The following is a 26,699-nucleotide window of genomic DNA, read 5'->3' as shown; positions in this document are numbered from 1 at the left end:
ATTAAAAATTTAAAATATTAACTTTAATGATAAATTGTTATGGGATATTCAAGATCATAAGTTTCAAAAGTGTTAAAATCACTGAAATCTTTTGTCATATTTAACGACCACATATTATTTTTAAAATCTTTTCTTTTTTAAATTACTAGTCAAATCAATTAAGATCACGTAAAGAGAAACGGAGGGATTAAAGCTCGTGAAAATATAAAGTGATCGTGCTTTACATTTTCTCTTTCTTGTTCAGAAACTGGCGTCCTAGGAGCCTAAAACCATTGTTAAAAGTATTGTCCTGACGTCTTTGTGGAGATTAATTTTTAAGGGGAATAATGTGCAAAAAGAATTATATAAGGGGCAGGTGGAATAATTAATATTTCTAAAATTTGACTTTCTTTGTTAAAATCTAAAAGATGACGGACATGTTTTCTTTTCTTTTTGACGGACATGTATTTAAAATGACTTTGAGAAGAACAACACATTTTTTTCAACTATGTAAAGAGTCATGACAAGACACGACGTCAAATGTAATTAAGAGCTTATACTTCATGTATAATTTTTCACACATACACCTATGAAGTTGAACCAAATAAATAAATAGAATAGAGCCATTAGCAAATTTCTCCTATATAAATGGCTTACTTTTCCAACTCTTGAGAACTCAAAACACAATACTAAGAAGTAACAATGGCAAAAAGCAAGGTTCTTGTTGTAGGCGGCACTGGTTATATTGGCAAGAGGATTGTAAAAGCTAGCTTAGCTCAGGGACATACAACGTATGTCTTGCAGCGGCCGGAGATCGGCCTCGACATCGACAAACTACAGATGTTGTTGTCGTTCAAAGAGCAAGGTGCTCGACTTGTCGAGGCCTCGTTCTCCGACCACCGGAGCCTTGTGGAGGCTGTCAAACAGGTGGATGTTGTTATATGCACAATGTCTGGTGTGCATTTCAGAAGTCATAATATCTTGTTGCAACTCAAGTTGGTTGATGCCATTAAAGAAGCTGGAAATATTAAGGTATATATTGTTCAAATTCTCTTGATGTTAAAGTTCATTCTTCGGTAGAAATTTACATAGATCGTAATCAAATTATACACAGACTGGCACGTAATCCACCAGAAAATTACATTTTTCCATATATCTTCAGTCTCGAGAATCAATCCGTCTCAGAAGACTCGATTAGGCTTATTAATCGAAAATTACGTACCAAAAATTACGTCATAACTGCCATCTGGTTTATAAAGACTTCAAAAAATATTTTGTGATATACTAGTTACGAGTAAATTGTATCTCATATTTAATTAAGTAAAGGCTCAAGTTCCTAATAAATTTGATTATTCCGAATGAACCTTGTGTCGAAAGATATATATATATATATATATATATATATATATATATATATATATATATATATTAAACGACGAAAAACCTAATATTGGGATTAAAGTGTTTCTGTTTTTGCCTCCTAATATAATTTTGATAATATGGAAATAATAAATGTATACGCATACACTTTACTTAATAAATAAATTAAAAAAAAAAAATTCTTTCTACTACACCTTCTGTCATTTTCTTTGGGTACACCTTTGAACGAATGACACTTGTTCAAGTCGAATGTTAAATGTCTAGATTAATAAAGCCAACCCATAGTTAAAGAAATAAAATTTGCGAAGAGACTCCTCCAACTTTTTTAAGAAATTTCTCATCTCCTTTAAATTTTCGATCACATTAATATCATTGCTTTCATTTTAATTTTACATCCAAATAAAAAATTATCTTAATAAATTGAGATTATGTACCCAATTCTGGGGGTTAGTTCTCTTTTCTGATTACATGGCTAAATATGTACCCAAATCTTGTGTCTTTTCTGATTGGCTAATTTTCTTTTCTTTTTCTCGTTTGATTTTGCTGTTCATGTCTAATAAAATTTTACGTGAATATGTTATTTCAAATAGTCCATATATAGTCTAGTTTTAACCTATTTATCGAAAGTTAAGAACAGGTTTAGGATCACGGAGATTAATTAAATTTAAGGGTAAGCTGTCCAATTTACTCGGTGAAAAATGGACAAGAATTCCCAATGCACTGTATTTGAATGGTAACCTGTCCATTTCTTTCTTTTAAAAAAATCTATTTTATATTGGAAAAAATGAAAATTACAAAGTGGACAATCAAAATCGAGTTAAAGTTTAGATAGCCGACCAACTAAATTCAATTAACCCCATAAAAAGGATACAAATTCCAATATGACTATTTCTACTGAATTCATTCTGTAAATCTAGTCGAGGAAAAAGAAAGAGGCAAAAAACAAATGGAAAAGATAAAGTTGGTTAAGATGGCGAGCAGTGAATAACATTGCTATCCCATGATGAAACTTTGACTTGACTCATAAGGATGGTTAATTTAATTTACTAATTATTCACCCTTAATAGTCGACACAGACTAACTTTGTAATGGAATTCTCCAGCTTCTAGATGTGATGTTCAACGCTTTCGTCAGATTTAATCCATTCTTACGTCATGCAAACTAACTAGTTTATTTTTATATATATGCTTTGCACATTTCATAGGCTAATATGAAAAAAAGAAAAATAGATTGTTGATTAATTGCTGGATTGTTCGAAAATCTCAAACTATACTAATATCATGTTGATTGAGTTATTGTCTTATTTAAAAGCAAAATTGTGCAACGAACATTTTTATTTATTTATTTACTTTAAATCTACAACATTGATTGTTGAATATTTCCTAGCTCAAAATGTTGCAACTATCCTAATGAATCAACATAAATGCTTATTTATATAAGTACTCATTCCATCCCATGATATTTGATTAAGCATAGAGTTTAAAAAAGAAAGATTTTATTTTTAAATTTGTGGTATAAATCAAGTTATAAATATTTATGTGATTAAAAAATTATCTCATTAAGGTGAAAATATAAAAAAAAATATTGTTAAATTATTTCATATATATATATATATATATATATATATATATATATATAAAAGTATCATTTTTTTAAATAGAGCGAAAACGAAAGGTGCATCACATCAATTGGTACCGAGAGTATAGTTCTTTTATACGAGAAAAAGCAATATTTTTTGTGTTCTTAGTCCCGTCATTCGTTATGTCAAACTCATCTTTTCGTTCCATTTCTTTTCTTATTAGATAGATATATTCTTCCACGTATCTTATGTAAAGATACGAATCCATTTCTCTATGTATATATTTCCTTTCGATATAGGTAACTTTTTAGTACTCCAACAATTACGTACCATGTGGTCTTCGACACATTTGCTACAATCATCAAGATAAAACAAACCATAAAAATAAAATTAAACTAGTGGAGTATTACATGCATGGTCAAATTCAGAACTCCTGTATAAGTTTTTTACCGAAGTTTAAGAACCCAACAGGGCCGGCTCCAGTGTTATGGAAGGTAAGGCTTGTGACTTGGCCCCAAATTTGAGGGGCCTTATTTTTTTAAAATAATAGATTTATAGGTATTTAAAAATAATATTTAGTACTTTTAATATAAAAGTAGAGTTAAAATAATAACTTAACTTACTTAAAAATGGTTAGATGAATAATTTTTTTAATGTTTCAATTTTTCACTTTTTACTCATTCATTAGACAGCGTTTAAAAATTTTACTTTATTCCTTAATTTGTCAAGTCAATCTTTCTTATTTCCAATCTCTTTCATATTTCAGAAACCCCTTATTTTTTGTTTTTCTCTTTGATATTCTTACTTAGCTTATTTCTCCAAGATTTCATTAGTGCAAGTGTTCAACAATACTTCTAAGTTTCCAATAGTTCTATACTTTTATTACTCTATAAAATCTTATTTAAGATCAACAATTTCTCAAGAAAGATTAACTGATGAATTGGTTATATCATCAATTGAGAAGGAATTATTAGAAAAAATCGATTATAAAAAATATTATTTAAAATTTGTATCTCAAAAAGTTAGACGAATAGACTTCAAATAAAAACAATCTTATAACTTTCTTTTAAAAATATAGACACATATTAAACTTTGGTTTTAGGCACCGCATGTTGTTGAGCCGCCCGTGGAACCCAATGACCCCTCAAGGTTACAGAGAGGTACATAATGTGCCCCGTCGCGTTAAAATCCTGAGTCCGCCTCTATGGCCGTATGGAGTAAAAATTTTGCTACTTCCTTTATTTTTATTTTTATTTTACACAAGAAAATGAAATTGGCAGCGGTTCTTGCCATCGGAATTTGGAATGGATCCAGCAATAATGGGACATGCAATAGAACCAGGAAGAGTGACATTTGATGAGAAGATGGAAGTGAGAAAAGCGATAGAAGAAGCTCATATTCCTTACACGTACATTTCTGCTAACTGCTTTGCTGGTTACTTTGCTGGCAACCTCTCGCAACTTGGAACTCTTGTTCCTCCTAAAGACAAAGTTTGTGTCTATGGACATGGCAATGTTAAAGGTACACACAATAATTTTTCTGAATACTTGTAAATATTTATCTTTAAGATATACTTTTCAGAAAAAGATTAATTTTGTAAAAAAAAAAAAAAAAAAAAATTATTGGGTTAATTATATGCAGTGGTGTATATGGATGAAGATGATGTAGCAACATACACAATTAAAAGCATAGATGATCCAAGGACACTGAACAAGACGGTTTACCTTAGACCACAGGAAAACATTCTGACTCAAAGGGAGTTGATAGCCAAGTGGGAAAAGCTTAAAGGAACAGACCTTGAGAAAATTAGCATCTCTGAACAAGACTTCTTATCTTCCATGAAAGGTGCTTCCTCTATCCAAAAAGAATTCCTTTTATTTTCTGGGAATTAATTAGTGAAGTAATCTTTTGTTGGCTATTATTTTTTAAATACTCTTTTATTTTCTGAGAAACTATAGTTTATATGGAAGGAGAGCCCCTAATATTTGCATTATGGTAGGTTGTCTACATCACACCTAAAGGGTGCGGCCCTTCCTCGGACCCTGCGTGAATGCGGGATGCTTTGTGCACCGGACTGAAATACTACGTTCTATGTATATGTAACTATTATTTCAAAAGATTGAATGCATATTTTATAACTAATTCAAAGAATTTGGTGAAGCCCGTGACTCTAAAAATAATTCCTAGTTATGCTTTTGATTAATTAATTTTGTATTAAAAGAATCTTTAGTACTCACTTTTCTAACCTTAATATAATAATTCAAAAACCCGCTAAAAGAAAAGGAGAGGATCCATCATTCATGTAGTTGACATTTGAGTAATGGTAATATTGCAGGAATGGACTATGCTGGGCAGGTAGGAGTTGGACATTTCTACCACATATTTTACGAAGGTTGTTTAACAAACTTTGAAATTGGAGAAAATGCAGAAGAAGCTTCTAAACTTTACCCTGAAGTTCGTTACACTCGTATGGATGAATATTTAAAACGATATCTTAATTAGCTTTCTCTTTCACACACTGTTTGATTTGGAGTTCAAAGAAAATTACCGCAAATAATGTACTACAATAATCTTGTGTACTGAAGAGACTAATCAATGATAATCTTGTATTATTTCTGCAATACTTACCGCGACAGATATCATTTACTGTTCTTTAACTTTCTATTCATTGCAAAGATGAAGAATAACATATGATCAGTAATCACAGCTTCACATATCAAGTTATAATGTTTTCAAAGCAGAACTAAAAAAGGTAGCTTGACTATGTGTTGATAAATGCTATGTTTCTAATCTTCCATCTGAAAGTGATTTGGCTTCCAATATGGCTGCATTTGCACCAACAAAGTCATAGCTACTTCTGGAGTTCAAATCGAAGTTAATGAAAGCTTCTTTGAGCTTAAGATTCACAGTATTGCTCTTTTGTTCTTCCTCCACAATGTAATTAGACCTTTGTAGCTCCTCTTTGATATTATCATGTGTTCTTTTATCAATAATTTTATCATCCTGGTTTTCTCTATTCGCGTAATCCATTAAATTTGACAGAGGTAAATCGAAATCAGTAAGCTGAGCTCTTGTTGCACTAGGAGAATTCATGTTGACTGGAATGCTTTTCTGAGCTTTACTTAATATCGCTTGCAAATACTTACCTTGTGCCTCTATTCTCATTTGCAATTTCTGTTGCACCTGTGTTTAGACCAGAGAATTAGTCCCGCAATTAGGATGAGGATCATGTCAAAATGAAAGCTGAGGGCTAGGGTAAGACAAGATTAAGATCATTACTTCACAGATCATCGCGCAACACCATTATATGTGTGTGTGTGTGTGTGTGTGTGTTTCATGGTTTTCGCTCATGAGGAATACAAATAGTGCTAGTAAATAAGTTTATGCATACCTCAAGCTGGTCCTGTAATCTTTTCTGAACTTCAATCTGACTCACTACTGCCTCTGCTATTGGAACATCTCTGTTCAGATATTAGTGAGAAGACACTAGTTTAGCCGAATAAATTAAGCTTGATAAGGTCCATTATGGTTAAACCAAATATACATTAAGCCTAAAAAGCACACATATATGCAACTAATAAAACCAGTGCTTAATTTCTCAAGACTGAAAATACAGAAGCATTGATCTGTAAACCACTGGAATTTAATAAAGACGAATATTAGTACCTAAACTGAGCATCTTATGGCGTGTAACTAAGATAAATGACAAGCAACAAAGTGAAGAGTAACAGTTGAGATTCATGGCACCTACCCTTGCATATAGTTCATACTTAATGAAGAGGTACTGGGGCCTGAGGAATGCAAATTAAATTGTCCCGACGAGTCCCCTGTAAAATTGGAGAAAATAATGCAATCATATTTCCTTGTACGCGAAACATCACTAGTGCAAAAAGGAAAAAAAAGAGGTATAGAAAAATGTTCTCAAATACAAAGATCATGCAAAAGCTTTTTTTTTCAATTTTGCTTTTTGGCTATTTGTATTATCTGTTGGTTTTTTTAAAATGGTGTGAATGAGATACAGAAGATGTACTTTTTGGATTGCACCTCTTCATCTCACCCTTTCATTTTTAGAGGCTTGCCCTCATTTTTAACACACCGAAAAATCTGAAAACTTCTCCCCTATATTGTTGCATTGTTTTTTCCAAAACAAACAAAAGTGGCAAGTGTGGTTTTGCTACTGTTTGTTGAGTTCACTGGAATTCTGTAATTTCTGTAATTTCTATTGTTAGTATTACAGAACAGTGTTTCGTTCTATTCTGGGGGAATTTATCCAAAACTTTAGGCAATTGTAAGGGGATTAAATTCCTTAAGCAAACACAATTTTCTGTTGGATTCGTAATATTTTTTGTATTTTTTGTCTTGTGTTAACTAACGGTTTTGATTTTCTGTTTATGAACATAGTTTTACTAGCAGGATCAACATTAAGCATTAGAATAACGGCGAGAAAATATGAACAACAAAAGTCCTGAGGAGTCCATTATGTTCTCTGCTGGAACTTCAAATTGGATTCTCCAAATTATAGCAAACTCACCACTGTTCTCTTTGTTTTGCTCAGCTATGTTTTGTCTCTTGGCCTGCTGTCCAAGTCTATACTTCTGAATATACAAGAAGAAAAACCATTTGAAAGGTTTATCAGAGAGAGGAAAATTTGTAAACAGAGGTGCAGAAACAAACTTTTACCTGCAAGTGACTCTTCAAATGGTATAGTGTCAAACCCTTTACGCCCATTAACCTCAGTACTGATTTGGGAGTTGCTTCTGTAAATCCAAAACCTTTTATCAAACATTTCAGAGCATAAAACGGAAACTGGCTCCAAATGTAGGAAATAACTTTGGCACAAGAAAGAGAATACATGTAAAATTCATATTTTAATTATCCAGTTGAAAAGCAAAAAGTTAAATCCAACCCTGAAAAACTAGCATCTTTCTCAAAACAATGACTTGGGAACATATAGCCAAGAAAGCACTAGCCTATTGTATAGGGTCAAAATCGTGCTTATCCGATTTTGTATGGTTAATCGAGATCGGGGTGGCAGACCGAGGTTCAATCTCAAGTTATATTGGATCATTGCGTGAATAAATATTGTCTAACTCGTGATTCAGGGATCGATCGAGATCGAGACCAGTTAAGGTCGAGACCAAGAAGGATAGGTATCTAGCGAGATCGAAGGAGGCCTGCTAAGTCGAATAGCAGAAAGCCGAGGAATTCGTGACCGGACGAAGATTGTGGCGGAGATCTCGGCATATATCAAGTCAAGACCGGTTGATTAGTCAATCAGAAGATTTACTTCTGCATTTAGAATTGTACCATATGTAGAACTCCTCTACTATATAAAGGGGATTCACGCATAACAAAGGAAGATATTACGTTTTCTCTCTTAAGCTCTCTTATTCAGTTGTTCAGTTCTTGCTTCTCAATAATATACTCAGTTGGTTCGAGGGCGACCTAGCTTGAGGGCCAAAGTTGCGCGTTACATTGGTTTGCTTCATTTTACAGTTAATTTCTAACTTCAATTCTTATATTTCTCAGTTTGCGCCAAGTGAAATCACATATCCTTAAAACCACTTAAAAATTTAATTGTTATCCGATTTTAAGGGTAAACACCTGTATATATTAGCCTACAGAAAACCATTAGAAAACCTAAAATATAAGTACCATTTTAAAGATACACTACTATAATTCTGAGAGAAGTAAACTTGGATTTATTTGTAGTGAATAGGTGATCTTGAAGTATTACAGAACCAAAGTGAATTTCAGTAATTCCAAACACAGAAAGCAGAAAAAGATGGCCAAACAAATGCATAAAACCTTGACTTAGTACAAAAAACAAGATTAAAAGTAGAAGAAAAAGAAAGACTTACTATCAGGACCACCAAGTTTAGTGACAGCATCGACAAAGTGTTGATGTAGATCAGCAGTCCACCTCAACCTTGGCTTTGGGTCTCTTGTCATCACTACTTCATTCTCATACATAAAACCTCCTCCTCTTCCCACCCCACTTCCATTATTATACATAACTACTGTTTATTCCTTCACTTCTATTCCCACTAAATCAAGACACTCAAAAGTGACTAGAAAACAGTGATTTTGAGTAACAAGAAAGCTCAAAAAGTCAATGGGAAAGACAGATTGATATAATTAATGTAGCCTTGAAACTTATTACGTAGGACAACGAATCTCAAAAGGACAGAAACTATATTAGTAGAAGGGAAGATATGATGATCAGAAGGATGTAAAATCAATAAAGAGAGGAAGAGAATCAAATGGAGGTTCCAATCACAAACTCTAACATAAATAAATAAAAATGTCCCTCTATTAGGTTATTATTTTAAAATGAAAGAGTACAACGTAATACTCTATTAAAGTTAGCAGAGATTCTTAGTTTGTGTCTCCTGAAACATATCAACAAGAATATTTTTACATATTTAACGTAACAAATGACGGGAAAAAAAACACTTAAGAAAAATTTCCAATATCAAATCGAGTTGCTAAAGCATGAAAATGTGTATAATAATTGGTACTGGCAGATAATATAATATATAGTACTACTAACTTTGTTGTGGTATCAATTTCATAGAGAAAACGACACGGAGAGGAAACATCGGCGAGGAATCTGAAGACACATGACCGCCGAAAAACTAATACTATGTCATTTTGATCCAAACGCTTTGTAGTGTATGATGAATAATGAAATGCTCGATGATAAAATGGACCACTTTACCACATCACAACATATTAATTTTATAATTAATAATATAATATTATTATTAATTCAATGATAAACTTTATGGTGTGGTGAGGTGATGCGTCGGTGACAGCGTGGAATATTCGCCGGCAAATCAGGAATTGGAGTATTCGTGTACTCGCGTGCCACGTCCTCCCAAAGACCAACAATCCACCTCTCTTCTATTTTACTCTCTATCTTTTTTGGCAGGAGTAAAGTCAATATAATACGACGAAAAATCTTGTTAACGAAAATACAATTACAGTTGAAAAATAAAATGAAGAAAATAAAATATTTTCGTGAGTAGTTTGAGTCATTAAATTATTCAAAAGTGAGTATTGCTTATCTTCATCCTGGAAAAAAAAATGTAACGAGAAATCACATAAGCGTAGCTTGCATATGAAAATTATGTTTATTACGACGTCATAAGCATCAACCTCAAAGTTCCAAATTATTTTAAATCATCAATAAGAGGTTAAAACTTGCAAGTATAAGTTTATATTTTTTCCCAGAACTTTTGGACAAAGAAAGAGAAGTTAAGAACATGTAAAAGTTTTTTCTGTCATATGAGCTGATTGTTTTTATATCAATAGTAGGATGTGAAAGTGTGTACGCATTTAGTTACGAAATGATGTTTTTTAGAAATAAAGGTTCAACTTTAAAGTAGTTTGATTATTTTCAATTTTTTTTTAAACATTCCTAGTTAAACTCTTCTACTTCTCGGTTGGAAACTAAATCAAGATTAATTAGTATTCCTAAGTTGTCTAGGATTTGATATTTGGTAGTTTATTTAATTCATGTCTAGTTAGGTTTTGTTTACCAATTTTATATTGGAATAGGTTTTTGATTTGTAGTATTATAAATAGGGGTGCTACTATATATTTTATATTGTAGAGATGTAACTATGATGTAAAGAGATTCAAGAGTTTATGAGTTATGAAAAAGCCTCCTACCACGTTCTCTCCCTAGTTTAATAATTTTCTTCTATATAGTCTTTATTGAATTTTTTGTTTGTGCCTAAATTATTCTTGGGGTATTTCAATCTTTCAAATTGGTATCAGAGCTTGTGTGAAATTATGTCAGAGCCTGTATGAGATCTTGTTAGAGCCGGTAAAAGATCCAAAAATAATATGGATACTCTATTACCTAGTTGTCCCGATTTTGTGTTTGATGGCAAAAATAATTTTGAAACTTAGTATCAACATATGAAGAATTTTTTTAAGGCTATTGGATTATGGTCCACCATTGATGAAGAATTTGAGGAACCTCCAGAAGGCACAACATTGACGGGTGATGCAGCTATGCAATTGGAGAAGAAAAGACATTTAGATTATAAGGCACGCTACTATCTCGCCATTAAGGTCGAATTGCATGCATCTAAAAAATATTTGCATGCAAAGTCATCAAAGGAGGCTTGGACAATCTTGGTAAAGTCATATCGAAAAGTTGCTCACATAAAGAAGGAGAAACTACAAGAGTTTAGGAGTCAATTTGAGTTGGCTCGTATGAGACCAACAGAGTCTATCAAAGAATTATTTACAAGAATTGAAGAAATTTGTTAAACTAGGGAGAAAATGTGGTAGGAGGCTTTTTCACAACTCATAAACTCTTGAATCTCTCTACATCATAGTTACTTCTCTACAATAGAAAATATGTAGTAGCACCCCTATTTATAATACTACAAACCAAAAATTTGTTCCAATATAAAATTGGTAAACAAAACCTAACTAGGCATGAATTAAATGAACTACCAAATATCAAATCCTAGACAATTTAGGAATATTAATTAATCTTGATTTAGTTTCCAACAGCCTCCCTTAAACCAAGATCTTCAAATTTGATCATTCCCAACATCTTCTTCAACTTAATGAATAACTTCAATTTTAGTGGCTTTGTGAAAACATCAGCAACTTGCTCTCCAGTCTTGCAATACTCAATAACTATCTCCTTGTCTTGAACCAAGTCACAAATAAAGTGAAATTTGATATCAATGTGTTTGCTACGCCCATGAAAAATTGGTTTCTTTGTTAACTCAATTGTAGACTTGCTATCACAAAAAATTATTGTAGGATTGTCATGCTTGTGTTGAAGAATTCAAGAATTCTTCTTAACCACAATGCTACCAATGGAGAAGTATTAAATGAAGTTAAAGTGGTTGAAAAAATATTGCGATCCCTGAGTATAAAATTTCACACGAAGAATGTGATTTTTTAGGCTACCAAAGATCTTAGCACTTTACACTTGATGATTTAGAAGGTGAATTGGTGACATATGAGATGTCCCTAACTCAAGACATACCCGAAATAGTGGAGGAGGCGTTGCAAGCAAAGGTGAATCAACCTAAAGCAAAAGAAGAGACAAGTCATCCTAAAGAAACAAATCAAAGAGGCCAGAATTTCAGAGGTAGAGGTCGTGGTAGAAGGAACTTTCGAGGATGTGGTAAAGGTAATTTTTCTTATCAACAAAGAAGTAGTAATAATTTTTTGAAGGAACAACAAGGTCATCAAAATTTTCAAAGACGTGATAAATCTAAGATTCAGTGTTATAATTGTGGTAAATTTGGACATTATGAAAGTGAATGTTGGTCTAATAAATATGGTAATAAAGAAGTACATGCTAAGATGGGTGAAAATAATGGGGATAAATAAGAGACTTTATTGTTTTCTAGTTTGGGGTTGAAGAAACTAAAAGGAATGAATGGTTTATTGATTCGGGCTGCAACAATCATATGAATGGAAATAAGAAATTATTTACTGATCTGGATGAAACATTTAGAGGTACAGTAAGACTTGGAAATAACGCAAAGGTATCTGCTGTTGGAAAGGGAAAAATTTGCATTATTGTGAAAGATGGTTCTTCTAATTTTGGATCAGATGTGTTTTATGTGCCGAGTATTCATCATAATTTATTGAGTTTGGGGCAACTATCAGAAAAGGGGTGTGATTTGCGCTTTAAGTATAGGATTGGCACAATCAGTGATGATAAATTTGGACTAATTGCAAAGTTTAACATGAACAATAGTCGTTTGTGGCCTATTTATCTCAATAGTGATGATTTACCTTGCTTTAAGTCTATAAAATGTAATGATACTTGGTTGTGGCATCTACGTCATGGGTATTTGAATTTTGGGACTTTGAAATTTCTTGCAAGAAAGAATTTGATTGATGGTTTGCCTTCTATTGATTTTTCTGACAAGAATTATGAGTCGTGTATTTTGGGAAAGAAGTACAGAGAATTTGTTCAGAAAGGCAAGGCTTGGACAGCTAATGTACCATTGCAGTTAATTCATTCAGATTTATGCTCAGTTGAAGTTTCTTCTAATGGTGGTAATAAGTATTTTATTACTTTCATTCATGATTTCAGTCGAAAGACTTGGGTATATTTTTTAAAAAATAAATCTGATGCATGTGATATTTTTAAGAGATTCAAAGTTTATGTGGAGAAGCAAAGTGGGTATTTTATTAAAATATTGAGGACTGATAGGGGCACTGAATTTCTTGTTTGTAATGATTATTTGAAGAAGTATTGTAACAACCCGGTCGGTCGTTTTGAGAGTTATAGCCTCGTTTCTCCCATTTCTGCTTATTTTTGTGTTGTTCAGCTGTGTTGAGTTATTTTGAATTGGTAATTTGGGTTCGGATTAGTTTTGGAGTGAAATGAGGCACTTAGACTCTTAGTTAGAAAGCTAAGTTAGAAAAAGTCAACCGAAAGTTGACCTATGAATAAACGAATTCGGATTGGGATTTTATGATTCGGTTAGCTTCATTGGGTGATTTTAGACTTAGGAGTGTGTCCGGAGTGTAATTTGGAGATCCGTGGTAGAATTAGGTTTGAATTGGCGAAAGATTAAAATTTGACAATTTTGGTCGGCAGTAAAAAATTAGGTATCGGGGTCAGAATGGAATTCCGGAAGTTAGAGTAGGTTCGTAGTGTCATTTGAGACGTGTGTGCAAAATGTGAGTTAATTTCGAGTTAATTTGATATGTTTCGGCGCGAGTTTTTAGAAGTCGAAAGTTCAAAAGTTTATTTAGTTTGATTTGAGGCGCGTTTCATCGTTTAAATGTTGTTATGCATGATTTAAGGCCTTGAGTTGGTCTATGTTATGTTATGGGACTTGTTAGTATGTTCGTACGGGGTTCCGAGGAAATCGGGTGAGTTTCGGATAGGTTTGGGTTGCGTTGCACTCGTTTTTCTTATGTTTCGACGTCGTTTCTTCAAACATAAATGGTACCACATTAAGCATGTTTTTATTGAAGCATTAGATCCGTATCGTAATTACGAAGCCATAGCAAAAAAAATCATCGAATTTGGGCATCGTATGAGGAATGTATGGTCATTTTACTAAAACAATTAAGTTGCCAGATTTTTCAGATTAATTACGAAATTACCACTGAATTCGTATTTAAAAATCTGCACGATTTGCAAATATTAAAACCTACATATCCCCTTCATTATAAGGTCAAATTGAGTGATTCAATAGTCTAACTTACTAAAATTTCACAAGGAATCCATTGGAGGCATAAAAAATGAGTTTCGGGATCGTTTGACATGAGAAACGAGGCAGAATAGCTAGCACAAAAATAAATAAAATGAGGGTTTGTTCGTTCAGTCATATTTTGAGTTGGGGAGCTCGGATTTGAGCGATTTTCACCATAAGGATTGGGGTAAGTATTCTATACTCAGTTTTGATTATATTTCATGAATCCAACTTCGTTTTTGGGATTTGATTGATGATTTCAAAGTGAAATTGAGGGAGTTAGGGTTTGAGTTTTGGAGAGTTTAAGTGAGGATTTGAGGGACCAAACGAAGTTCGATGTTGATGAATTTTATATGGTTAGACTCGAGAGAGGACGAGGTTTATTATTTTGCCATTTTTGACTGATTTCGAGACGTGGGGGCCTGGTTTTGGCCGATTTTGGATTTTGGCATATTTATATAGTTTTTATTGTGGAATTCGATTCTTTAGACTATGTTGATAGTAGTATTCTGATTTTTGGTTAGATTCGGAGCTTTTAGATACCGAGTCCAGAGACGAGGGCATCCCGGAGTAGGATTTTACGTTATTAAGGTAAGTAACAGTTTTTAACTCTGGCTTTGAGGGTATAAACCCGGAGAATTTGATATTGTGTGACTGTTTGGAGGTGATACCCATGCTAGGTGACGGGGGTGTGGGTGTATACCTCGAGGGATTGAGACTTGGTCTATCCTGTGAGGCCTCATGGCTATCATCTGTGTTTACATAGTTACTTGTTGTTGAACTTGTTTGCCTTCATGTTAGAGATCATGCTTAGGCTTTATTCATGCTCACATTATTTGTACTCAGTCATAGAAATTATTGTACATGTTTACCTCAGTCTCTATTATTTTCTAATATGATGTGATACTTGATGTGGGTTGTGTTCCCTTATTTGTTGATGATAGTGAGGCTAGTGAGGTACATGATTGAGTGAGGCCGAGGGCCTGGTTGTGAGGATATTAATACCATAGTGCGTGAGTTGTCCGCGTAGCACGTGAGTTGACCGTGCGGATCCAGGTATTGATACCATAGCACGTGAGTTGACCGTGCGGATCCAGGTATTGATATGATGGCACGTGAGTTGACCGTGCGGATCCAGGTATTGATATGATGGCACGTGAGTTGTCCGTGCTTAGCACTTGGGCTTTGGGAGCCCCTCCGGAGTCTATACACACCCTCAGTGAGCGCAGAGCGTTGAGCGTTGAGTGCTGAGTGCGAGTGTTGAGTGATGGAGTGACATTGTTGTGAGGTTGCATTTACTTTTGTTGTTCCTGCATTTACGTGTTAATTTTCCTTGTAGTCTTACTGATTTATGAAATTACATGTCTACTCTTGTTTGTACTTAATTGTGGAAATAATAATTGGATTATTCTTCTTAGCTCGTCACTACTGCTCAGTACCTTAGTTATTTCTATTACTACTGAGTCGGTTGTACTCATACTACACCATGCACTTTATGTGCAGATCCAGGTGAGTTAGAAGGCGGCGATCGTTGAGTTCAGACCGGCTATCTTTGGAGACTGCAAGGTAGCTGTTAGCGTCCGCATGACCTTGTTACTCCTCTTGTCATTTCTTCTTTTGGACAGTTAGACAGCTTATATATCTTAGTTCATAGTTTTAGATGCTCGTGACTTAGTGACACCCCGATGTTTGGGGCTCATTTCCGTATTTTTTATATTATATTTAGAGTTGATTTAGTTTATGAGAAATCCAAATGTTGGTATTGTTTTATTAAAATCTTATAATTGATTTAGTAGTAATATTTTGGGAAATAGGCTTGCCTTGTAACACGATAGGCGCCATCACGACCATGGTTAGATTTTGGGTCGTGACAAGTTGGCATTAGAGCCTAGGTTACATAGGTCTCACGAGCGGGTTTAATAGAGTCTTGCGGATCGGTACGGAGACGTCTGTACTTATCTTTGAGAGGCTGCAGAACCTTTAGGAAAATTTCACATTCTTGGATTCTTATCACGCGTTCTGTGTATTCTAGTAACTGAACATCTGTTATTTCATTTTCTCACAGATGGTGAGGACTCGTGTTACCGGTCAAGAGGGACAGTCATCAGCTAGGGCCGCGAGAGGCTGTGGCCTTGGTAGGGGCGTATATATCGCCAGCGCAGCAGCTGGGACAGCACCTGCAGTTCACCCAGTTATTCTCGCTCAGGGTCAGGTCCAAGAGGTAGATGTTCCGACGGGACCAGCTCAGGCACCACCTGTGCCTATCGTTATTCCAGGACTTCACGAGGCCCTAGCTCAGATTCTGACAGTGTGTATCGGCCTTGCTTAGGCGGTCTCTATGTCGACGGTCGCAGCCACTTCTCAGGCTGGGGGAGGCACTCAGACTCCCGTCGCTCGCACATTCGAGTAGGTTCTTCAGGGACTTCAGACACCGGAGGCACCACCAGCCCAGCCGGTTGCAGCTGCTCAGGACTATGTAGCTCCTGTAATGCTAGAGGATGAGCAGCGCATATTGGAGAGGTTTGGGAGACTCCAGCCTCCGTCATTTAGTGGTGCTGAGAGTGAGGTTGCACAGGGTTTCTTGGATAAGTGTCAGAGGATGCTACGGACCGCAGGTATTCTGGAGACCAGTGGGGTCTTATTCACTACTTTCCAGTTCTCTGGGGCTGCACTTAATTGGTGGAAGGATTACGAAAGACGTAGACCGGTTGGCGCAACGCCCCTTTCTTAGCAGCAGTTCTCCACACTCTTTCTGGAAAAGTTTGTACCTGAGTCCCGTAGAGAGGAGCTGCGCAAGCAGTTTGAGCAGCTTTGCCAGGGTGAGATGTATGTTTCACAGTACGAGATGCGTTTCTCCTAGTTGGCTCATCATGCGGTCTGGTTGGTTCCCACAATCTGAGAGAGGATCAGGAGGTTTGTAGATAGTTTCGTTTTTCAGCTTCGATTGCTTATGACCAGGGAGAGAGTATTTGGTGCTACCTTCGATTAGGTCGTCGACATTGCTCGACAAATTGAGATGGTTCGAGGTTAGGAGAGGGCTGAGAGAGAGGCTAAGAGGCCTCGTAGTTAGGCTGGTTTCAGTGGTGCTTCTCAGGGAGGTCAGTTTCAGCAGGACCAGTTTCAGCAAGGTCAGTCATCATTCAGTGCACTGCCAGCGTAGGGTTTTCATCATGCCCCGTCCGCTCAAGTATCATCAGGTAATTCTTTTGGACATCAGGAGCAGCAGTTTCGCCATAGGAAAGGTTGTTTCGAGTGTGGGGATTTTGGCCACATTACGAGATATTGCCCTAGGCAGTCAGGTGGGAGTCCACAGAGGGGTGCTCGGTCGCCGTCACCAGCACTAGTTCCTCCACCACCCACCTAGCCAGCTAGGGATGGATTTCAGCCAGCTAGGGATGGATTTCAGCTAGCTAGGGATGGATCTCAGCCAGCTAGGGGCGGAGCCCAGTCAGCTAGGGTCGCCCGAGAGGGGAAGGCAGATCAGGGGGTGGTCAGGCCCGTTTCTATGCCCTCCTATCTAGACCAGACAATTTTTCTTCAGAGGAGGTAATTCCAGGTATTTTTATAGACTCGTTCGAGGATGAACGTTTGTTTAAGAGGGGGAGGATGTAACGACCCGGTCGGTCATTTCGAGAGCTATAGCCCCGTTTTCCCCATTTATGCTTATTTATGTGTTGCCCAGCTGTGTTGAGTTGTTTTGAATTAGTAGTTTGGGTTCGGAGTAGTTTTGGAGTGAAATGAGGCATTTAGACTCTTAGTTAGAAAGCTAAGTTAGAAAAAGTCAACCGAAAGTTGACTCATATGAGTAAATGAATTCGGATTGAGATTTTTATGATTTGGTTAGTTTCGTTGGATGATTTTATACTTAGAAGTGTGTCCGGAATAAAATTTGGAGGTCCGTGGTAGAATTAGGCTTGAATTGACGAAAGTTAGAAATCTAGCGATTTTGGTCGGCAGTGGAAAATTAGGTATCGGGATCAGAATGAAATTCCGAAAGTTGAAGTAGGTTCGTAGTGTCATTTTTTACATGTGTGCAAAATTTTGAGTTAATTCCGAGTTTATTTGATATGTTTCGACGTGAGTTTTTGGAAGTCGGATGTTCGAAAGTTCATTTAGTTTGATTTGAGGCGTGTTTCGTTGTTTAAATGTTGTTATGCATGATTTGAGGCCTTGAGTTGGTATGTGTTATATTATGGGACTTGTTAGTATGTTCGTACGGGGTCCCGAGGAGCTCGGGTGAGTTTCGGATAGGTTTGGGTTGTGTTGCGCTCGTTTTTCTTATGTTTCGACGTCGTTTCTTCAAACATAAATGGTGCCACATTGGAAAATGAGCTCCGATTTCTGTTTTGATTGAATAATTAGATCCGTATCGTAATTACGGAGCCATAGCAAAAAGAATCGTCGAATTTGGGTATCGTATGAGGAATTTATGGTCATTTTACTAAACAAATTGGGTTGCTAGATTGTCAGAAGAATTACGAAATTGCTACTGAATTCGTATTTAAAAATCTCCACGATTTGCAAATATTAAAACCTACATATCTCCTTCATTATAAGGTCAAATTGAGTGATACAAAAGCCTAACTTGACTAATATTTCACAAGGAATCTATTTGAGGTATAAAAATCGAGTTTCGGAATCATTTGGTACGAGAAACGAGGCAGAATAACTATTAGAAAAATATATAAAACAAGGGTTTATTTATTCGGTCATATTTTGAATTGGGGAGCTCGGATTTGGGCGATTTTGGGGGCGATTTTTACCATAAAGATTGGGATAAGTGTTCTCTACTCATTTTATGTTATATTTTATGAATCCATCTTCGTTTTTGGGATTTTATTAATGATTTCAAAGTGTGAAATTGAGGGAGTTAGGGTTTGAGTTTTGGAGAGTTTAAGTGAGGATTTGAGGGACCAAACGGAGTCCGATTTTGATAAATTTTACAGGGTTAGACTCAGTAGAGGACGAGGTTTATTATTCTGCCATTTTTGATGGATTTCGATACGTGGGCCCGGGGGCTGGGTTTTGGCCGATTTCGGATTTTGGCATATTTATGTAGTTTTCATTGTGGAATTTGATTCTTTAGACTATGTTGATAGTAGTATTCTAATTTTTGGTTAGATTCGGAGCTTTTGGATACCGAGTCCAGAGACGAGGGCATCCCGGGGTAGGATTTTACGTTGTTAAGGTAAGTAACAGTTTTAACTCTGGCTTTGAGGGTATAAACCCAGAGAATTTGATATCGTGTGACTGTTTGGAGGTGATACCCACACTAGGTGACGGGCGTGTGGGTGTATACCTCGAGGGATTGAGACTTGGTCCGTCCCGTGAGGCCTCATGGCCATCATCTGTGTTTACGTAGTTACTTGTTGTTGAACTTGTCTGCCTTCATGTTAGAGATCATGCTTAGGCTTTATTCATGCTCACATTATTTGTACTCAGTCATAGAAATTATTGTACATGTTTACCTCAGTCTCTATTATTTGCTAATATGTTGTGATACTTGATGTGGGATGTGTTCCCTTATTTATTGATGATGGTGAGGCTAGTGAGGTACATGATTGAGTGAGGCCGAGGGCCTGGTTGTGAGGATATTAATACCATAGCGCGTGAATTGTCTGCGTAGCACGTGAGTTAACCGTGCGGGTCCAGGTATTGATACCATAGCGCGTTAGTTGTCCGCGTAGCACGTGAGTTGACCGTGCGGATTCAGGTATTGATATGATGGCACGTGAGTTGTCCGTGCTTAGACGCTTGGGCTTTGGGAGCCCCTCCGGAGTCTGTAAACACCCTCAGTGAGCGCAGAGTGTTGAGCGTTGAGTGCTGAGTGCGAGTGCTAAGTGATGGAGTGACATTGCTGCGAGTTTGCATTTACTTTTGTTGTTGCTGTATTTACCTGTTAATTTTTCTTGTAGTCTTACTGATTTATGAAATTACCTGTCTACTCTTGTTTGTACTTAATTGTGGAAATAATAATTGGATTATTCTGCTTAGCTCGTCACTACTGCTTAGTTCCTTAGTTATTTTTGTTACTACTGAGTCGGTTGTACTCATACTATACCTTGCACTTTATGTGCAGATCCAAGTGAGTTAGAAGGCGGTGATCGTTGAGTTCAGGCCGACTATCTTTGGAGACTGCAAGGTAGCTGTTAGCATCCGCAGGACCTTGTTACTCCTTTTGTCATTTCTTCTTTTGGACAGTTAGACAACTTATATATCTTAGTTCAGAGTTTTAGATGATCATGACTTAGTGATACCCCGATGTTTGGGGCTCATTTTTGGATTTTCTATATTATATTTAGAGTTGATTTAGTTTATGAGAAATTCAAATATTGGTATTGTTTTATTAAATTCTTATAATCGATTTAGTAGTAATATTTTTGAAAATTGGCTTGCCTTGTAACACGATAGGCGCCATCACGACCATGGTTAGATTTTGGGTCGTGACAAGTATGGTATTAAGCATCAATTGACAGCTAGATATATACCTCAGCAAAATGGCATGGCTGAAAGAAAAAATAGAACAGTGATGGACTTGGTGAGATCTATGATGCATTCCAAAAATATTCCAAAAGTTTTTTGGGCAGAAGTTGTTTCTTGTGCAATTTATGTATTAAATAGATGTCCTACATTGTCTAATTTTGGAAAAACTCCATAAGAGATCTGGACAGGTAATAAACCAAATATTTCTCATATAAAAGTATTTAGTTGTCTTGCTTATGCTCATGTTCCTGATGCTTTGAGAAAGAAATTGGATGATAAAGTTGAAAAGTGTATTTTTATTGGTTATAGTCATGAGACAAAGGGTTACAAGTTGTTTAATCCAGATACAGAAAAAGTGATTATTAGCAGAGATGTGATTTTTGATGAGCAGAGTTCTTGGGATTGGTCAAAGAAGGATTCTGAATCATCTAGGTCTCAACCAATAACTCCAGTCATAGAGGAAGGAAGTTCTAGCAGACCTCAAGAGGAACGTGCAGTAGATCATGTTCAAGCAGAGACGTCCAGTCGCTCGTAAAGACAACACCAATTACCATCTCGTTTGCAAGATTATATTGTTGGCGATAATAATGATTTATCTGATGAAGATATTGTAAATTTTGCCTTATTTGCATATTGTGATCCAATTACTTTTGAGAAAACTGTTAAAGATGATCGATGAGTTCATGCAATGAATGAAAAAATTCATGCTATTGAGAAAAATAATACATGGGAATTGACTACTTTACCACTGTCAAAAAGACCAATTGGAGTCAAGCGGGTATAAAAAACCAAGATCAAATCAACTGGAGAAGTGGATCGCTTTAATGCAAGATTAGTTGTTAAAGGATACAAGTAGAAGGCAGGTATTGATTACTTTGAGGTATCTGCACCTGTTGCTAGACTTGATACTATTCGTATAATAATTTCTCTTGATGTCAATAATTGCTGGAAATTTTTTCAAATGGATGTGAAATCTGCTTTCTTAAATGGTGTACTTGAAGAAGAAGTGTATGTTGAGCAGCCTGCTGGTTATGTCAAAAGGGGTCAAGAAAATAAAGTACATAGGCTGAAAAAGGCATTATATGGATTGAAACAAGCACCTAGAGCTTGGTACACTCGTATTGATTCTTATTTTATTGGACATGGATTCCAGAGATATCCATATGAGCATACTTTATATATCAAATTCAAGTGTGGCGAAGATATTCTCATTGTGTGCTTATATATGGATGATTTAATTTTTACTGGCAATAATTCTAAATTAATTTCTGAGTTTAGGGAGGCAATGATTAGTCAGTTTGAGATGACTTATTTGGGTTTAATGTCTTATTTTCTTGGCATTGAGGTATCTCAATTAGATAATAGAATATTTATCTCCCAGAAAAAATATGTCGGTGATATTCTAAAGAGATTTAATATGGATAAAGCCAAACCAATTTTGACCCGTGTTGAAGAAACATTGAAGTTGGTTAGAGATGGGACTAGTGACTTTGTTGATACTACATATTTTAGAAAATTGGTAGGGAGTCTAAGGTACTTGACTTCTACAAGGTCTGATATTACTTATGGAGTTGGATTAATTAGCAGATTTATGGAGACTCCCCGACAATCCCACTTGCAAGCAACAAAGAGAATTTTGAGATATATTCAAGGTACATAGACTGATGGTATATTTTATTCAAAGACTAATGATAGTAGTCTTGTGGGATTTATAGACAATGATTGGGCTGGTGATACAATACAAAGAAAAAGTACTTCTGGCTATGCATTTTATTTGGGTTCTGGTGTATTTTCTTGGTCTTTCAAAAAGCAACAAGTTGTTGCTTTATCAACAGCTGAAGCAGAGTACATGGCTGTAACAAGTAGTGTTACACAAGCATTGTGGTTAAGAAGAATGATTGGATTTCTTCAACACAAGTAAGACAATCCTATAATAGTTTTTTATGATAGCTAGTCTACAATTGAGTTAACAAAGAATCCAGTTTTTCATGGGCGTAACAAACACATTGATATCAAATTTCACTTTATTCGTGACTTGGTTCAAGACAAAGAGATAGTTATTGAGTATTACAAGACTGGAGAGCAAGTTGTTGATGTTTACACAAAGCCGCTAAAATTGGAGTTATTCATCAAGTTGAAGAAGATGTTGGGCATGATCAAATTTGAAGATCTTGGTTTAAGGGAGGCTGTTGGAAACTAAACCAAGATTAATTAATATTCCTAAATTGTCTAGGATTTGATATTTGGTAGTTCATTTAATTCATGTCTAGTTAGGTTTTGTTTACCAATTTTATATTGGAACAAGTTTTTGGTTTGTAGTATTATAAATAGGGGTGCTACTACATATTTTCTATTGTAGAGAGGTAACTATGATGTAGAGAGATTCAAGAGTTTATGAGTTGTGAAAAAACCTCCTACCACGTTTTCTCCCTAGTTTAATAAATTTCTTCAATTCTTGTAAATAATTCTTTGATAGACTCTGTTGGTCTCAACTTCAACTAAATATAATCCAAATGCCTGCTAAGATAAATAAAATCCGAAGTGAATATTAATGAGATTAATTTAGTATTACCAAGTCAAATAGGTTTCTCAATTAATTTCCAAAAAAAGTTATTTACCTTCAGAAACATTTTATTCATGGGTAAATTAAAAAGAATTAGGACCAAAAAGTCATCAAAATTATAAATTATAGGTATAAAAGCTTTTATTGGCTAGGAACAAGATTACATTAAATGAGAAAAATTGTGGCTTTGACAGAAAAGTAAAAGGCAGAGATTATTTAAAGTTCACTATTGAAGGACACGTTCAAACAGTACAAGACACATTCTAGTTCTAGCTTAAAATTAAAAATGCAGTCAGGTTTGAAAGAAGGGAAATTTTAGTGGGGTCCTTAGGTTCATAGACATGTATATGCATTTTGGGGATACGGTTTATAAGGAACCAATGGGATGATGCAACCTGGAGCGTCAAGTTTGTGGCTTCTATATAAGTAGTAATATTTGTTAAATAATTAATACAAAAAAATATTTAAGTAAAAACTACTGTATGATACATGCTACATGCTAGATCTGCTTGAAGACTTATGATGGAGATTGATCAGTAAGGAAGTGAACAAAGGGCTAAAGAAATATTGTCGAATGATTGTTATTCGAAACAAGATTTACTCAAGTCAGAAGTTGAATAAATAATTGGTAAAAAATTATAGTACCATTTTTGGAAATATTTTCATCTTCTATGTATTTCTATTCCAACTTTCAATGGTATTCTCAAGTTCAAGTTGGAAGTTGGAAGTTTTTCAAAATTTAAAGTTCCAAAATAATAATGAAAAAAGATAGGCTATCGTAGGGTTTGGCTTCGGAGTCTATGATAGGTCGCTTGCCTTGATAGTAGTAATAACACGGGCTAGTTATTTTTCAGTCCATTGAAACATAGTCATGGTCATATGGTTTTATTTCTCATAAGTGGAACTCTAGGAATATCAAATTTCGCCAAAAATTATTTATTTTGAAAAGTAATTTTGATCAAATCAAAAAATTACTTTTGCAAGCAGTTTGTGTTTAGCCAATTCATTTGAGTAGTATTTTTTGCAAGCAAATTGTATTTGGCTAATCTTTACAAAAAGTACTTTTTAAGTATCAAATTACAAAAAGGACAGTAAAGGTTCAATTTGTAATTAGTATTATTAAAAAAGAGATATAAATTTAAATATTTATTATAAAGGATTTAATTAAAATATAAATATAATGTAAAAATATAAATAATTTTTTTAATTAATATAAAATATAGTTATTCCGAAGCAATAATGTTGGATACCTAGTGTTTACCCGTAAAACATTACAGTTAAATTTGTTACGTGGATTATAGATAAGCGAACTGATTTGATCCCAAAAATGATAAAGAAATAAGATTAAAAGTAAGACTTAATAGTTGAAATTGAAAAAGACGACGAGCCTGACTCCAAGCGCAATGTCTCCGAGGGCAGAAATGAAAGCAATATAAAAAGCAAATAAAGTTGTTTAATTGAGAGCGAAAATGAAATACAACATATGTTTTGCCAAGAATTTTCGTGCCTTACAATGGCTGTTTAGCCTGCTATTATAGCTATAACTGGGGAAACAAGATCCTAGGATCAAGCCTCTCTTAAATGATATTAAAGGGGGCATTGATGAATATGTAACGGCAGACCATGAATGCAAATATTCTTTACAACGGTCGCTCATTTAATACGAGGGAATACTCCCTTATTGAATGCTATCCGGTGACAAATACCTGATCTGCTCCCGTTGACTATGTTCCCTTCGAGATTTTCCCCGACCTCAACCACAATTGGTGTGTCCGGTACTGATTGTTACTTAACTTGCCTTTCATCTCTCTTCGACTCCACGTGTCATGATATCATTTGACCATTTATTATGAATCAATTTTACCCTATATAGATAGTCTCCTTGCTTTTTGGTGACACATCTTTGTGTCATCGGGAAGTTGGTGAAGAGTCCTTTCTTGGCGGAAAAGTTCCTGAACAGTTTCTGGCGCTTGAAAGGACGCATGTCTTCTCGCATTTAAAATCCCGAATACGTGTTGCCCCATAATTCAACAAATATTTTTGCCGGTTTTTTAGGTAATCATGACCACGATTTTTTCCGTCTATATCTTTACTTCTACTCATCATTTTACCTCTTTACTTTCAAAGTTTTAGCTTTCATAAACCCTTCTTCTTCTATGCCTTAACTCTGCATTTGCTTAGGAAGTTTTCCACCTTCTTCAACGTTTTCAGCAAAAAATTTACTGCCTCTTTGTTACCATGGCTTCTTTTACTGCATTCTTTAAAAACTCTGGCCTTCTCTTTGGTGGAGGCCCAAAGAAAAATAAGGACGCTGAGGCCGATTCTGAGACTCCTACTGTAAACACCATCATACCAAAATACTTAAGCACCGTTAATGACTTTCAAGAGAAGGCCCCATCTGTGTCTTCACGGACTTGGGCTGTTAGTAGGTATCCCTCCTCCATCCGCCCTTCTACTATCCCTACAGTGAAGGAGAAATGCAATTTCCCTGACCTCAACATCCTCGCTTCGTATATGATAGAGCGAGTTACCTTCATCAATGAGGGTCTTACGTATCCCTTTACCTTGGGTCCATTTTCCTTGGGTTCTAATGAAGGTCTCGACCCCGTAATTTTGGAGTTTTTCCCCCTAGTTCCGGATCTGCTTAGTACAACTAGACCCATCTATATGGTGAACGGTGGCTTTCCTTCGCCAACTGTGCACATAGACCAAGGAAACCCTAACCTTTGCACACATAATGAACCTCTACTCCCCCCAAATTTTCCATGGGGGAGTAATAAACCTCAGTAAGAGTAGCCATCACACTCTTCTCACCAGCGTGGATGATGAAAATGATCGCGGGTGGATGGAGCAATTTGTCATCATCGCCACCAGGGACATTATCCCGGCCACAACTCCGCCTTTTCCTGAGTCGTAAAACTGTTTTCATAGTTTTTGATTCATTTCTTTCCTTTATAAAAAGATTGTCTTCCTTTATTGTTGACCTCTTCACTTCTTTTATTTTAGCTTCCCGGTGGGAACCATCACGGGTTCAAGGTCTGGACTAGTGCGTTCATAAGATTCTGGAAATTACAACACCAGAATCCCACAGATAGAAGGAAATGGCCCCCAAATATGGATGGAAGGCCAAGAACTATGGTAAACCGAGTCCTTCTTCCGTTTATCTTTGTATGAACGTAGATAACTTTGTAAACTCCATTTTTGCTTAGTTCAGGACTCCTGTAAGGTCCGCCACCTACCTCAAAGTCGACATTTTAACTAATCCCGAGGAAGCCATGAGGGTGCTACAAAGTGACCTTGCTCGAAGCAATGCACGTGAACCTGCTTCCGGTGAAGGTGCTTCCTCTCGGAGTCCCAGCCAAAGAACAAGCAACCAAAAAGGCGACGTTCTTCCTCGGCTGGGGATCAAAATAAAAAGTGAAGAAGGCAATGACCGAGCCAGCCACAGTGGTCGTTGTAGAGGACGGGGAAGCCAGTGATGAAGTGGCCCCCCTTCAAAGGAAAAAAATATCTT

The 26,699-nt window shown here is 35.7% G+C and overlaps 2 protein-coding genes across 2 annotated transcripts; one reads left to right on the top strand and one right to left on the bottom strand.

The window, feature by feature from the left end:
• Positions 1-617: 617 nt before the first annotated feature.
• LOC107767259 (isoflavone reductase homolog) lies at positions 618-5,559 on the top strand. Its single transcript, XM_075244425.1, has 4 exons — positions 618-1,011; positions 4,219-4,459; positions 4,580-4,783; positions 5,274-5,559. Exons 1-4 carry the CDS (start codon positions 682-684, stop codon positions 5,438-5,440), a joined length of 942 nt encoding a protein of 313 aa, XP_075100526.1. The 5' UTR covers positions 618-681; the 3' UTR covers positions 5,441-5,559.
• On the bottom strand, positions 5,534-9,193 carry LOC107767258 (myb family transcription factor PHL11-like). Its single transcript, XM_016586180.2, has 6 exons — positions 8,800-9,193; positions 7,619-7,695; positions 7,470-7,533; positions 6,690-6,765; positions 6,330-6,399; positions 5,534-6,121 (listed from the first exon to the last, which is right to left on the bottom strand). Exons 1-6 carry the CDS (start codon positions 8,951-8,953, stop codon positions 5,717-5,719), a joined length of 846 nt encoding a protein of 281 aa, XP_016441666.1. The 5' UTR covers positions 8,954-9,193; the 3' UTR covers positions 5,534-5,716.
• Positions 9,194-26,699: the final 17,506 nt, after the last annotated feature.

This window comes from Nicotiana tabacum, chromosome 22, assembly GCF_000715075.1.
Source record: "Nicotiana tabacum cultivar K326 chromosome 22, ASM71507v2, whole genome shotgun sequence".
NCBI classification, from domain to species: domain Eukaryota; kingdom Viridiplantae; phylum Streptophyta; class Magnoliopsida; order Solanales; family Solanaceae; genus Nicotiana; species Nicotiana tabacum.
Note: the sequence above shows the minus strand (reverse complement) of the source record. Positions and strands in the feature narration are given on the sequence as shown.